The sequence below is a fragment of the Pristiophorus japonicus genome, chromosome 15 (assembly GCF_044704955.1).
Source record: "Pristiophorus japonicus isolate sPriJap1 chromosome 15, sPriJap1.hap1, whole genome shotgun sequence".
Classification (NCBI taxonomy): Eukaryota; Metazoa; Chordata; class Chondrichthyes; family Pristiophoridae; genus Pristiophorus; species Pristiophorus japonicus.
In genome coordinates this window covers 184,881,905-184,897,513 of record NC_091991.1, presented here as the reverse complement: position 1 = coordinate 184,897,513, position 15,609 = coordinate 184,881,905, and the positions used below count along the sequence as shown (strand labels likewise).

Here is a 15,609-nt window from a genome sequence, read left to right as displayed (position 1 = left end):
GAAACCCACTTGTGAACTGAACGGAGGTGTCCAGCAGTGCACAAGCGTGACCCTGAGCTTCCTGTTGCCTCCAACTCTGACCTCTCCGTCCTCTGTCTCTAGCACTGTTCCAAAGCTCAGCTTAAGCTCAACGAACACCACCTGGTCTTTCAATTAGGCACATTACAGCCTTCTGGACTCAACACGGAGTTCAACAATTTCAGAGTGTAACCTCTGCTCCCCCACACAACAGCTGTTGATAACAATTCCAATATTGCCATGACCACCTCCTCTAGACCCATCTTTTGTTCCTTTACTTGTCCCATTTACTGCACACCATCATCCCTTTTATCATTTAATCTCCTCTACCTGCCACCCTATCACAGACCTCCCTTTTGTTCTTTCCTCCCCTCCCACTTTTCCATCTTCTGCACTTCATAGAAAATTAGGACAGAGGGAGGCCATTCGGCCCATTGTGTCTGTGCCGGTCGGAAAAGAGCTACCTAGCCTCATCCCACTTGTTTAAAATCTGTTACATCTCTAACTTTTTCCAGTTCTGACAAAGGGTCATCAGCCTGAAATGTTAACTGTTTCTCTCCACGGATGCTGCCTGACTGCTGAGTATTTCCAGCATTGTGTTTAGATTTCCAGGATCAGCAGTATTTTGCCTTTTGTATTGAGGAGCAGGAGTTCCGCTTCCAGTGCATCCCCTCACTCCAACCCCACTGCCCACGTGCCTCTTGTATCTTTTCAATTCCACGACCACATTCTTGTGAAACCCGAGAAAGTCCTTGTTCATTATCTCCACCTCCCCATCACATTCCTTTTCTCCTCTCTAATCCACCCTATCCGTTAATTGTTCATTTGCTTTATGTTGGTAAAATCCTTAATACTTCCCTTGTTACCTGCCACTCCTTCATGTCTCCGCTTGACCTTTCTAACCTTTCCCTCTAGATATTTGGCTCCATTGTCTTTTGCATTATGAGCCCTGGACTTGTCATATGACACGGAGTTTAATTTCGCTACTCATCCAAAGAACTCCAGATTTTGCTGAGCACCTTTACTTGTCCGTACCCTAATCAGCTCCTGTATGTGCAGCGTCCTTTGACAAGTTTTCTTTACAATTTATCTTTATCTAATTGAAATGGACTTCTTTTCCCATCAAGGACATTGATCTTTGACTCTTGCTCTTTTTGTGCACACTTTCTAATCTTCACCTCAATTCCAGATGGTGGGAGCCAGGCCCGAGCCTGAACTGAAGCATCACCGTGCCGAATGAGTGCTGGGCCCAGGTCTACAGCCCTCATCACCTGGACCCACGGGGACAGAGGCAGCAAAAGGTTGTTCAATGTCCCCCCCCATGTTTTGGCAGATATCACTGCCCTCGTTCTCCAGGAGTAGTTGCTGGACAGTGACCAGGTTCAAGGATCCTGTATTACTTTCCCCTCCCTGGCCCAAGGACCCCAAGTCTACCTATACCGTACTACTGTCGCTAACGCAGCACAGACCCGTGATCGAAACAGAACTTTGTGTCCGTATGGCTCAGTACCACACCATGCAACGCAGTGACCCACTGAGAAAGCAACTTATCTTTGTGTTGACAATCAAAAATATTAAAACTCCTTACCTGTGTATAATCCCGATGTCATGCAAGTATTCTAGTGCTGAAACAATTTCAGCAGAATAAAATCGTGTGCAATTCTCATCAAACGAGCCCTGCTTACGAATGTATTTAAGCAGCTCTCCATTTTTAGCATAACTAAGGCCAAAATCTGCACTGAAGTTAAGGATCAAATCATGCTCTACTATAACATGCACAGACTGTAAAGATGATAAAACACCTCGATTTGTATGCAAGGCTGTGCTTCTGACAGCTGCCAATCATCTTCAGGACAAGCAACAAGTGCATGGCTTTCTTGCATGTCCTTACAAGCAGTGAAAGGCAGCTAACTGGGGCACATTTAAAACAAAGGATACAGAGCTTCTCATCATCCTGAAAAGTGAAGTAGAGTTTTACAAAGAAGGGGTGATCCAGGCGAGACATGATGTCCCTCTCTCGGGTCACGTATGGTACCTTATTCTCCTTAATGATATGACGTTTCTCCAGAATTTTAACTGCAAGACAACAAAGCAAATGCTTCACTGAAGCTGCGGTTACAATATTTAGCAACTGCATTAATTAGCAACAGATTCTCCCAACACACCGCTCCATAGGTAACACCAACCCTGTGCCAGCTCACCAACACGGCCTAGAGGTACTTGTGGAAAGCAAGTGCTGACTGCCTCCTTGACCGTGAGGAGCTCAAAGCAGAGCCCGATCCGTTCTTCTCCCCACATCCCACACATATTTCCCACAGGGGACAGGACAGTGATAAGGAATGGGAACCCTGGATACTGGGCTGGCTCCTGGCCCGGCCCAGACCTGCAAACTCCAGGTGGTCTGTTTGGCTCAGTACCACACGAGGAGACAACTTTCCGTTCAATTTGGCAGCACAAACAGCAGGGAAGTACAAACATTCGCACATTCTCTTGACAGGACAATCCTTGGCTCGAGTTGCACCCATTAGCAAAATGAAATAAATAAAAAGTGTGAGGTTGGCGCTCCCACTATTTGTCTCTGTGCCATGGTGAGCCAACACGTGCTCGCTGGCTCCAGTAAACATTGCTCGGAACGGTCAGAGCTTGGACATGTGGCACAGGACTGCCTTTCCCCATTCATCCCACATCGGAGGGTGCAGCACACAGGATTGAGAGTGGCAGGCCTCTGCTGTGGCCGAGATCCAGAACTCAGCAGTGTGAACAAACCCACATCCCGGCATTCTGTGCCTCGATGCCCAATTGATCGCATAATGTCTGGTGGGAGTTTCGAAAACCTGCACAGGATTTGGGGGTCTACAGCCATGTGGAACGGCAATGCAGTTTGCTCAGGATGACCAGAGGCGAAAGGGTGAGCCATGATGGAGTCGGGAGCCCCCAAACCACCATCCAGACTAGAAGGGACAGCAATTAGTCGTTACTTACTAGCATATTCTTTACCAGTTGTCTGCTCGCGGGCCAGCACAACCTGCAGAGAAAGACAAAGCAGTTAGCCACGCTGCACACAAGGGCAATGCAAACTCGTGCTCATTTGCATATTTCATTGTTGAGGGCAAGAGTCTTCCTCCCAACATTAAAGGCCTCACTTGTCATGTATTTAACCATCTTGCAATGACAATAGTTATGTAACTCATGCACACTGTACCTGTACCCTAGCATTGCACACCCTGACCACAGGGGGTGAACTTGCGGGAGACACTCCTCACCTGGGTTTCCAGGTATAAAAGGGGAGGTCCCACCCAGGGTCCATATTCCTTGGTCCTGGCAATAAAGGTGAAGGTCAGAGTGACCGTGTCTGATATATCCATGCCTCGTGTGAGCTTGTAGTAAGGTGCGGGGACATACCATTTGGCGACGAGAAACGGGAATCACTGAACCACGAGGATGGCCACCGGTGGCACAGAGGAACGTTACTGTGTGGGTGAGGACTGGGATGACTTCGTGGAAAGGCTCCAGCAGAGCTTTGTCACAAAGGACTGGCTGGAAGAGACAGCGGCTGACAAGCGGAGGGCGTATCTACTGACCAGCTGCGGACCACAGACGTATGCGCTGATGAAAGACCTGCTCGCACCCCAAAAGCCGGCAGAGAAGTCTTTTGAAGAGCTCAGCCAGCTGATCAGTGAGCATCTCAAGCCGGCGAATAGCGTACACATGACCCGGCACCGGTTCTACTCTCACCGGCACCGGGAGGGACAAAATGTCTCGGACTTTGTGGCGGAACTGCTTGGCCAGTCTCTAAGTTCTCCGATGCCTGAAGTGGGAGATGTTAAGGGACTTTTTCATCGAGAGCATTAATCATGCCGGCATTTCCAGGAAGCTCAAAGACTAAGGACTTGACTTTAGAAGGGACAGTGTTGATAGCTCAGACCTTTATGGCAGGGGAAGAGGAGACCAAGCTAATTTACGCATGCAGCCCTGGTCCAAACGTGGCGATGGACCAGGGAGTTAACATGGTGAACACAGCTCAGGACCCCGCAGGCAGGCAAGGGCATTTCGAAACCGCCCAGGCAGCAACAGACGCTAGGGTGGGGCCCGCAACAGGGACAATGGAAAGGAGATTGGCAATCCATCTCGAGGAACAATGTGTCCCGTGATGGGACCATTACCACCCACCATCAGAGTGCTTAGAAACAGCCAAATGGGCAATCAGAGAGGAATGCCTGGTAATAGTCCTTTTGTTAACAGAAATCTCAATCTCAGCTCATGCTGGAGGTGCGGGGGTAGATACACTGCGAGAAGCTGCAGGTTCCAGCAATATACCTGTAGGATTTGTAATGTCAGTGGACACTTGGCCAGGATGTGCAAAAAGGCAGTAGCGAGGCTAATCTGCGAAACAGAGGAACCAGACGAGGGGTCTGCAATGCAGAATGAGGCCTGGGGAACAACCATGGATGCTGAAGTTCAGCGGGTTCATGTGGCTGACGTCCACAGCTCATACACTAAAACGCCACCCATGATGAAGGTCTTACTGAATGGCATCCCGGTGCACATGGAGCTGGATACCAGAGCTAGCCAGTCACTCATGAGCGCCCAACAATTTGAGAGACTATGGCCACACAGAGCTAGCAGGCCCAAACTGGAATGCATTGAGACACAGCTACGGACGTACACCAAAGAGATCATTCCCAGTGCTGGCCAGTGCAAACTTGGTGGTAACATATAATGGATACAGAACCGGCTGCCACTCTGGATCGTCCCGGGAAATGGCCCCGCACTCTTGGGGAGGAGTTGGCTAGCTGAGATGAATTGGAAATGGGGGGATGTGCACACCATTTCATCCGTGGAGCGAAGTTCATGCTCACAGGTCCTGCAAAAATTCAGGTCACTGTTTCAACCCGGTGTCAGAACGTTCAAGGGCACTAAAGCAGTGATACACATCACTCCAGACGCCAGACCAGTGCACCATAAAGCCAGAGCGGTGCCGTATATGATGCGTGAAAAAATTGAATGTGAACTGTACAGGCTGCTCAGAGAGGGCGTAATTTCAGCCGTTGAATTCAGCGACTGGGCAAGTCCCATCGTTCCCGCCCTCAAAGCAGATGGCTCGGTTAGGATTTGTGGAGACTACAAAGCCACCATCAACCGAGTGTCGCTGTAAGACCAATACCCGCTCCCGAGAGCGGAGGACCTTTTTGCCACGCTGGCAGGTGGTAAGCTGTTCACCAAGTTGAACCTCACTCCGGCCGACATGACTCAGGAACTGGCTGAAGAATCCAAGCTTCTGACCATCATCACGACACACAAGGGATTATTTATCTACAACAGGTGTCCGTTTGGCATTCGTTCGGCAGCAGCTATCTTTCAGAGAAACATGGAAAGTTTGCTCAAGTCCATCCCTGGAACGATCGTGTTCCAAGACGACATCCTTATAACGGGTCGAGACACCGAGGAACACCTCCACAACCTGGAGGAGGTGCTACGCCGATTGGACCGGGTAGGCCTGCGGCTGGAAAAGGCCAAGTGTGTGTTTTTGGCCCCAGGGGTCGAGTTCCTGGGCAGGAGGTTTCCACAGACGGGATCTGGCCCACTGAATCCAAAACTGAGGCGATCCACCGGGGGCCCAGGCCCGGCAACACGTCGGAGTTGCGATCATTCCTGGGACTTTTGAACTATTTTGGGAACTTCCAGGCGAACGTAAGCACATTGTTGGAACCATTACACATGCTCCTGCGTAAAGGGTGTGAATGGTTTTGGAGGGATTGTCAAGAACGGGCTTTCAATAAGGCGAGGAACCTGCTGTGTTCCAACAAACTGTTAACTTTGTATGATCCCTGTAAAAAACTGGTTTTAATGTGCGATGCGTCATCCTACGGGGTTGGGTGTGTGTTGCAGCAGGGTAACGATGACGGCCGACTCCAACACCTTACACCTCCTGGTCGCTCTCCCAGGCAGAGCGTGGATACAGCATGGTCGAGAAGGAAGCACTCGCGTGTGTGTACCGTGTGAAAAAGATGCACCAGTACCTTTTTAGTAGACAGTTCGAGCTAGAGACGGACCACAAGCCGTTAACATCCCTGTTGTCTGACAGCAAGGCTGTCAACGCTAATGCATCAGCTCGCATACAGCGATGGGCCCTCACGCTGGCTGCGTATGGCTACACCATACGGCACCGGCCAGGCACCAAAAATTGCGGTGACGTGCTCAGCAGGCCCCCACTGGCCACCACCGAGGGGGCATCGGAGCAGAGCGCAGAGATGGTCATGGCCGTTGAGGCTTTTGACACTGCAGGCTCCCCCATCACAGCCCACCAGATCAAACTCTGGACCAACAGGGATCCCCTCCTATCCATGTAAAGAAATGTGTCCTGACTGGGGATTTGGCGCCCGCACACGGAGCATGCCCTGAGGTCAGACCGTTTCACAGACGGATGGATGAGCTCTCCATCCAAGCCGACTGCCGACTATGGGGCAGCCGGGTAGTCATGCCCCAGAAAGGAAGGGAAGCGTTCATCAGGGAACTCCACAGCGAGCACCCAGGCATCGTGTTAATGAAGGCCATTGCCCGGTCACACGTATGGTGGCCGGGGATTGACTCAGACCTGGAACACTGGGTTCGCAGGTGCATGACGTGTGCCCAGCTGGGCAATGCCCCCAGGGAGGCCCCACTCAGCCCGTGGCCCTGGCCTACCAGACGATGGTCACGTATTCACGTGGACTATGCGGGCCCGTTCATGGGAAAATGTTCCTGATCATTGTCGATGCATACTCGAAGTGGATCGTGTGCATCATATTGAACTCGTGCACGACATCCATCACTGTGGAGAGTCTGCGTACGGTTTTCACGACCCACGGCTTGCCGGACATCCTGGTCAGCGACAATGGCCCGTGTTTCACCAGCCATGAATTCAAGGAGTTTATGTCGGGCAATGGGATCAAGCAAGTCCGGACAGCGCCATTCAAGCCGGCCTCCAATGGCCAGGCGGAACGTGCGGTCCAAGTCATAAAACAGGGCAGGATACGCATCCAAGAACCCTCCCTTCAGTACCGCCTATCGTGCCTCCTGCTGGCCTACAGGTCCCAGCCGCACTTGCTCACGGGAGTCCCGCCAGCGGAACTCCTCATGAAACGCACGCTCAAGACGCGGCTGTCCCTCATTCACCCAGCCCTGGCAGACATTGTTGAGGGCAAGCGCCAGTCCCAAACCGAGCTCCATGATCGAGGCTCAAGGGGGAGGTGTATAGAAATAGATGACCCGGTATTTGTTCTTAACCATGCTTTGGGACCCAAGTGGCTTGAGAGCACCATAATTGGCAAAGAAGGAAACAGGATCATGGTGGTCAGACTCAACAATGGGCAGATATACCGCAAACACTTGGACCAAGAAAAGAAAAGGTTCAGCATAGACACGGAGGAACCTGAAGAAGAGCATGAGATGGCACCCACACCACTGCCAGCGTACGAGCAACAAAGACAGCCCTCAGCACGCACAGTCCCTGCGGCCAGGCCGGAATCACCTCAAGTGACAGAGACACGTGCCGAGGCTCAGCTACCAGAGCCACAACTGCAGCGCTCCACGAGAGAGCGTCGACCACCTGACAGACTTAACCTCAAACAAAAAGACGTGAGGGGGGGAGGTGATGTCATGTATTTAACCATCTTGCAATGACTATAAGTATGTAACTGTAACTCAATTACACTGTACCTGTACCCTAGAAATGCACACCCTGACCACAGGGGGTGAACTTGCAGAAGACACTCCTCACCTGGGTTTCCAGGTATGAAAGGGGAGGTCCCACCCAGCGTCAGCACTCCTTGGTCCTGGCAATAAAAGTGAAGGTCAGAGTGACCATGTCTGATATATCCATGCCTCGTGTGAGTTTGTAGTAAGGTGCAGGGACATCACAACTTTTCTCTGGTTTGTAAACTCTGTGCCATTCGCCATTATTGCATCTCTGACATTGCGGCACTCCCTCGATAATTTACTGCAGCAACAGCCTGGATTATGTGATCAAGTCCGTGGGCAGAGGTTTGAACCCACAACCTCCGGACATGGGAAAGCGTGCCAACACTGAGCCATAGCTGATGGCATGAAATCCATCGACTGTGGCAAAAACCCGAGTTCACCTCCGGGCAGGAAACCTGGTACCCCGACGTGACTGCCGTCCCACATTACGTAGTTACTCTTCATGCCCTCAGGGTAACTAGGGATGGGCAATAAATTGGTGCTCCCTGTAAAGTCGTCCGTGATGTGACCTGGGGTGGCGGGCCAGTGATTTTGCGGGGCGTGAGAGTACACAGGTTTGCCAAAGTGTCCCGGAAGTAGCATAAATGTTATCACGACAGCCTGCTCTATGCTAACAAAGCACTCACTCCAACAAACAAATAGCCTGTACAATTAAAAGAGATTTACCTTGCCCACACCGAAGCTATAACACTGGCTCAAAAATGCAAATTAAACTCCAATTTATATTATTCAGTTAACTAAATATTGAGTCAAAAAAATCGGTCAGTAAAATTTGCCCAAAAAAGTGTTGATTGCGATGTTAACGGATAGCTGGCTCCCATGGCCCCCTCGGAGTTTGGCCACGTTCCTCAACCCTGCTTCCCCATACAACTGATGTGCTGCCTTCACCTTGGGACTCAAGAAGGAATAACCTGACAGAGTCAAAAATCAAACTAGTGTGTGCCAAGACAAAGAACAAGTGCCAGAGTGTGAGGCGTTTGTGAATCCGAGCCCCAAGGTGGTGTTTACTGCCGAGCAGCCGAAGTGGGCAGCCACAATCCTGAGCACCTTTGCAAGTCTGCCGACACTCGGCATTTCACCGGCAGGCCTGTCGCTATGTGGGCCAGCTGTGATTTGCGTCTATTTTCCTTTCGTACCGGCTTGTGTCAAATGGAAGAACAATCAGGTACCGGGGAGTGGTGGGCTATGTTCCCCAGTTCCCTCGCCGCTGTCCCTGCATTAACGAAGGAAGCCGCGAGCTTCATTTCTCACATGGACATCCGGCTTAACGCATTGCAGAGAATTGTTAAAACCTCGCAGCTTTTACTGTTTTGCAAGAGAGATGAAGTTAACTGAAGTATCAGGCTGGTGGTAAAACCTTGCTTTGTGTAAACGGTGCATGGTTTCGAGCCCGAATCCATGGTCTGTATTCACCATAAGATCAGGTGCAGTGGGGTCCCGTACTACTCTCAGTACACACCAACGGTAAAAAGTGTACGTCATTCACTGCTGTGGCCTGTAACCTAGAATGCTTTGTATATACATTTAGGTTCATTAGGAGTGAGGGTTTGCCTGTGGACGCGGACTCGTGATGGCAAAGTAAAACATATCTGGAGCAAACTCAAATCCCAACCATCCTGGAGCATACACGTCCTGCCTCCACGGACACACCCACTATCTGATTGCTATGTGTAGGTGTATTGCTGGAGTTTACTGGCTAAAACCGCAGCGTGGGCGAGCTGGGCCAGCTCATCATTGGTGTGAAGGTTATCAGGAGCCCCGTGCAAAGCCCTCTGCCCTGCACCATCAATGGTCAATCAGCCGCTCAGTGTTACCGTCCCGACCTGTGAGACCACCACCGCAGGTCGGAGCTATAAACAGAGCTGGAGCGCCAGGCCCTGGAACATTAGGCATGGGCTCTGGATGAGGGAGTCTGCCCCCCTGCCGGAGATCGACTGTTACCGTCTCCCACGAGCAGGCAGCCATGGATGGCCCCAAATTCACTGCACCTCCAGAGACCAGCAAACAGGCAAAACCTCCACGGGGAAAAGCTCGGAAATTTCCATCCAAAATTCCCAGGTGTCAGTATGTATTACATAATCCTGACTGGTTACATTCCACAGAAACAATCTCAACACCAATAAAAGGTATTTAATTTATACTCACCTTTTAACAAGGCAATAAATCAGTACAGTATAAGCTAGTTTTAACATGCATAAACACTACTGCACGGAGCAAAACATCCAACTGGCCTGAGGTTTACTAATTGCTCTCATCCTCACACTCTGAGGCCATACTCTGAACAGAGCACACACAGCTACCACAGAGTCTGAGGCTTTCAAACAGATCCTGCCCGCTCTCTATGCCCACCATTTCAACTTACCTACTTGTGCTTACAAGGCTCTGGAGTTCTGTAAACCAGGTCCCCCTAAAATCCAGTTCAAAAAATTCACACAAAACTCGGGAAAATGTAGGGTTGTGAAAAAAGGACTGGGAACTTGCCCGTGTAAAGCTCCTAACTCCAGTATTTCCCAAAGTACTTCACAATGAATTACTTTTGAAGCAGACAGACTGGGAAACACACGGCAATGACCCAGCAACAGCAATGGGATGCATGACTGGCTGGTGTGTTCTGGTGTTGTTGCTTAAGGGAGCAGTGTTGGTCAGCGTGCCGAGACAATCTCCTGCTGCTCTTTAAATAGTGCCATGGGATTGTCAACATCCACCCAAACAAGGAGATGGAGCTTCACTTCACCGAGAAATCCAGAAAATGGTATCTGCGACAGTACTGTCCCTCCGACAGTGCGGCTTTCCCTCAGTACTGCCCCTCCGACAGTGCGGCGCTCCCTCAGTACTGCCCCTCCGACAGTGCGGCGCTCCCTCAGTACTGCCCCTCCGACAGTGCGGCCCTCCCTCAGTACTGTCCCTCCGACAGTGCGGCTTTCCCTCAGTGCTGCCCCTCCGACAGTGCGGCCCTCCCTCAGTGCTGTCCCTCCGACAGTGCGGCTCTCCCTCAGTACTGCCCCTCCGACAGTGCGGCGCTCCCTCAGTACTGCCCCTCCGACAGTGCGGCCCTCCCTCAGTACTGTCCCTCCGACAGTGCGGCCCTCCCTCAGTACTGCCCCTCCGACAGTGCGGCCCTCCCTCAGTACTGCCCCTCCGACAGTGCGGCCCTCCCTCAGTACTGCCCCTCCGACAGTGCGGCCCTCCCTCAGTACTGCCCCTCCAACAGTGCGGCGCTCCCTCAGTACTGTCCCTCCGACAGTGCGGCTTTCCCTCAGTACTGCCCCTCCGACAGTGCGGCCCTCCCTCAGTACTGTCCCTCCGACAGTGCGGCTCTCCCTCAGTACTGCCCCTCCGACAGTGCGGCGCTCCCTCAGTACTGCCCCTCCGACAGTGCGGCCCTCCCTCAGTACTGCCCCTCCGACAGTGCGGCCCTCCCTCAGTACTGCCCCTCCGACAGTGCGGCCCTCCCTCAGTACTTCCCCTCCGACAGTGCGGCCCTCCCTCAGTACTGCCCCTCCGACAGTGCGGCGCTCCCTCAGTACTGTCCCTCCGACAGTGCGGCTTTCCCTCAGTACTGCCCCTCCGACAGTGCGGCCCTCCCTCAGTACTGCCCCTCCGACAGTGCGGCCCTCCCTCAGTACTGCCCGAGTGTCAGCCTCGGTGCTCAAGTTGTGGAGTGGGGTTTGAGTCAAAGACCTCTTGGCTGAAGGCTGAATGTTGTGTGCTTTAAAGTGAACCAAGATAAACACTTAGATAACAAAAGAACTCATTAGCCCATACATCTGAATTACAAGTAACAGTACATACAGGTTTATTCTCAACCGTTTGACGGTCCAGCTCCCATGCATAATGGACAGAGGGCCGGCAGACAGATGGAAGGTGGGGAGGGCAGCAGCAAGACAGGAGGAGAGAATGAGAACAAACCTACATATAACCAAATATGCCGATATGTGCAACTTAAAAAATGACAATATGGAAACAGAAGTTTCAATGCATACTGTTGAGAACGATCCCTCGCCAAGAATCTTGCCAAACTTGAAGTCTTCGGGCCGCTTTTTGCGAGGTTGCTGTGTGTGTCCGGAAGCAGGTTGCCGCTGGGCTGGTGTCGCCGGTTGCTGCCGCTGTAGCGAGCTCACCACTGGCCCAGTATCGCCTGCACTGTCCATGGTGACACCAGGCCGCGCGCTCGAGTCCGACTGATTCCTTACCATGGGTGGAGACGGGCATGAGCAGAGGACCACACTGGACTGAATGGGAACAGCATCATACTGCAAAACAAGGCACAGGGGAAAGAGCTCTATTATACAGCAAGTAACAACTCAAATCACAGGCCACACCATCAAGGCAGCTGCCTGCATTGCGTGTTTATATGTAATCCAGAGAATCCACGAGTCACAGCTACTACAGAACCATTCACTAAAGGCATCCTCTGGCTCAGATTATATTAGGACAGTGGAACGTCATGACAAATCCCACAGCACTCACTGGTAACAGCCCCGTCACTCCCCGATGACAAACATTACCCACAGACCCAGGGGATGGAGGGAGATTGGTTTTCCTGCAGGCAATGGGAATAGTGACACCTCTTGGGAAGAAATTTGTTTTCCTGCAAAGCTCTTGTCTCTCCCGCTTGGGGGGGTGGGGGGGGGGTACAGCCTAATCTACCGATATCTTGCCCACTTGACCATTCCTTGTGTGAGGTTCAATAACACATCACTATTGGACCTGATCTGTCCTTGTCCAACATCATCATTGCAGCCAGGGTTTGGGATAGGAGGGAAGGGCAGTTAGTTGGCCAGTCAGGAGCAAGAAGTCTGGCTGCTGCCAGTACACATGCTGAGCAAGGTGCCCGTTCCAGAATCCCCACCTACTCACCACCTCTCGCAGACAGCACCACTGCAACCTGAAAGTGGATCGTTAGGAGTATAAACAAGATGCAAGCTGTGACTGAGGACATCATCTATTCTCCTCTCCTGAAGCCATTAAACCCCCTTTTAATGGTTCCACAGGCCCCAGCCTCCCCCATGGTACCATGCCCAAGTGTCCACGACTGACCAGAGCCAGGTCAATGAGCATTAGCAGGATACAGAGCCAGGCCTGATAAGGGATTAAGGGTTTTGGGGAGCGGGCGGGGAAGTGGAGCCGAGTCCATGATCAGATCAGCCATGCTCTTATTGAATGGCGGAGCAGGCTCGAGGGGCCAATGGCCGACTCCTGCTCCTAATGGCCCAAGTTTCCACATGATTTGCGCCTGATTTTTTAGGAGCAACTGGTGGAGAACGGAGTATCTTAGAAATCGGAATTCTCCACATTTAAGTTTTCTGCAGTTCTAGTCAGGTAGAACAGTTTCACTTTTGAACAGAATTTTTTTTTCAAAAGGGGGCGTGTCCGGTCACTGACGGCTGATTTGAAAGTTTCCACAGTGAAAACGTACTCCAAACTAACTTAGAATGGAGCAAGTGAAGATTTTTGTACACTTGTAAAAACTTTGTCTACACATTAAAAAAATCAGGCGCAGGTTACAAATTAGGCGTCGGGAACGAGGTGGGGGGGGGGGGGGGGGGGGGGAGAAGGGAAGTCATTAAATTCTACAATAAATCCTTAGTTATACTTATACAAATATTATACAAATAAATCCAACCTGAATAAAAATTTATAAGCAAAGAAAAGATCTTGCTACCTGTGTGAAAGTGCTTCAGGCAGGCCTTTCAGGCAGCCGTTTGCAGTCGGGAACGACCGACGGCAGGGGGAGAAAGCTGCAAGAAGCCTCAGTGCTGATCATGGAAGGGCAATGTGGTTTTATTAAAAAATTTTAAAAATTGAACAGCTACAAAGAATTTGAATCGTCTCAAACAAGTGCATGTGTCCCGTTTATCTTTAATTACAGAATGAGTGGTGGAGATTGAAACGGTAACGGGTTGTAAAGGCTGAATTAAAATGCACAGTTGCTGCAGTTACACTGGTTAAAGAGCCAACATTAATTCAGCAGGTGATTTATTCAGCAGTGCTGCTAAAAGCACTCCCTCACACACAGAAATATCAAGAAAATTAAAATGCAAGCCTTTGCAAGGGTTCAATAAGCAAATTTACACTTTTTCTGCAGCACTTTTTAAAATGGCCGAGTGCCAATGTTTACTTCACACTGCGTGTGCGCGAATGCTCCAACGCGCATGCGCAGGGTTGCCGGCACCAAAAAAACTCATTTAAATTGTACCCGCCCCCTCCTACTTACAAAATCGGCGCGAGTGGTAGGCTCCGCCCCCTGTGCGCCGCACCAAACAGACATCGAGCTGCAAGGAGCTCGAGAATATCACGGTTTTTTTTCAGGCGCCGTTTTCGGCGCGAAAAACAGGCGCCCTGCTCTGAGGGGCGCCTTTTTCGCCACGTGTGGAAACTTGGGGCCATTGTGTTATGTTCCCCTGGCATCCACACCTACACTTCCTGTGGATGATCACCGAATATAATGAGCAGCAACAGAAACCCAGGCTGCTTTTTTCTCCTGCACTGGGCACCTATACCAATGTTGCAGGCACATTGGATTGAAGCCAGCATACGAGGCTGGGTTTATACTGACTCTGGAGAGAGGTGCTGAGACTCCTGGGAAGGTGGTGCTCGGACACTGCATGAAGTGTAACTCCAGTATTAAACTGGATACTTCTCAACTCGTCTACCTTTTAAACCTGCCCACGGTAATTTTAAACGATTAGAATGAGTCAGTGGTGCCTCCCATACGGTCTCAATATTTTAATTTTAACCTGGTACACACACACACAGAGATCTCCCCTGGACAGGAGAACAGCAGTCCCAGTGAGCAGCTGGCTGCAACATTGCTATCTGCACGACACGGGCTGCACTGCACCTCCGAGCCACCGGGAGGAGCTCCTGAATTTCCTTTAAATGACAATTTAACCAGCGTGAATCTGCAGTGAAGTTAAGTGATAAATCCTCTCTTACACACATGCAGCCTAGCAATCACATGGCAACGGGATGGCTCAGCTTAGGGTTGATGCACCCAGCTCTGGCAAGTGGCTTTGATTGACAGCCAGCCTTGCAATCAAAGACTTGGTTTTCTGGTCATCACTGAAAAGATGGACTCAAATGTGCAATGCAAAGACTCAGCAACATGCTAATATTCCTCTTCCTTTAACACTACTGTTCTGTAGTGTCGCAAATACCAGACTAAAAAAATACACCTTTCCAAGTGCCTGAATGTTATACTCTGCACTTTCCTGCATTTCACCAATCTGTACAGTTGTTTTTTTTTTAAAAAAAGAGTCCTGTGGATTTTCTACCAACAAAAATAGCATGTGGGTCTTTCCCAGTCAGTGTTTTACACTACCGTTTTAGTCTTAGAAAATCTACATAAGCCACAGAAACTTGATAGGTTTCTCCCCAAGACACATACTGAAGCTGGCCACATGCAGCAAACCCAAGAACACGCTCAGCCCAGAACACCATCATTATCCTCACTGTCTGCATCAAGATGTGCAAAGCAGTCAGAAGCAGAATATATTTAACTAAAACAGTCACTAATACTGGAGGTTGCAAAATACAAAGTCATGGAACACAGGCCATTCTTAGGAACATCAGAACTGGAGGTGGTCATTCAGCCCCTTGAACCATCATGGATAATCTTGGTCGCAACTCCATTTGGCCCCCCTTTGCTCCCCATGTGAAGTGATTCCCGATTTCTCTCCTGAATGGTCCAGCTCGAATATCAGGATCATGCCTCCTTGTCCTCCACACCCCAGAGGAAATAGTTCCTTTGTATCTACCCCATCAAATCCTTTTAACATTTTAAACACCTCAATCAGATCATCGCTCAATCTTCTAAACTCAAGGGAATACAAACCAGGTTTCTGCAAC

At 50.5% G+C, this 15,609-nt stretch overlaps 1 protein-coding gene across 1 annotated transcript in view; it reads right to left on the bottom strand.

The window, feature by feature from the left end:
- pdpk1a (3-phosphoinositide dependent protein kinase 1a) overlaps nt 1–15,609 on the bottom strand; it is a 108,451-nt gene that overhangs the window by 23,132 nt on the left and 69,710 nt on the right. Inside the window, exons 2-5 of the mRNA XM_070856661.1 lie at nt 11,742–12,011; nt 3,001–3,043; nt 1,957–2,094; nt 1,607–1,751 (exon numbers count right to left, since the gene is read on the bottom strand). Of these exons, the coding sequence (XP_070712762.1) occupies nt 1,607–1,751; nt 1,957–2,094; nt 3,001–3,043; nt 11,742–12,011 (596 nt within the window). The remainder of the gene's footprint in view (nt 1–1,606; nt 1,752–1,956; nt 2,095–3,000; nt 3,044–11,741; nt 12,012–15,609) is intronic.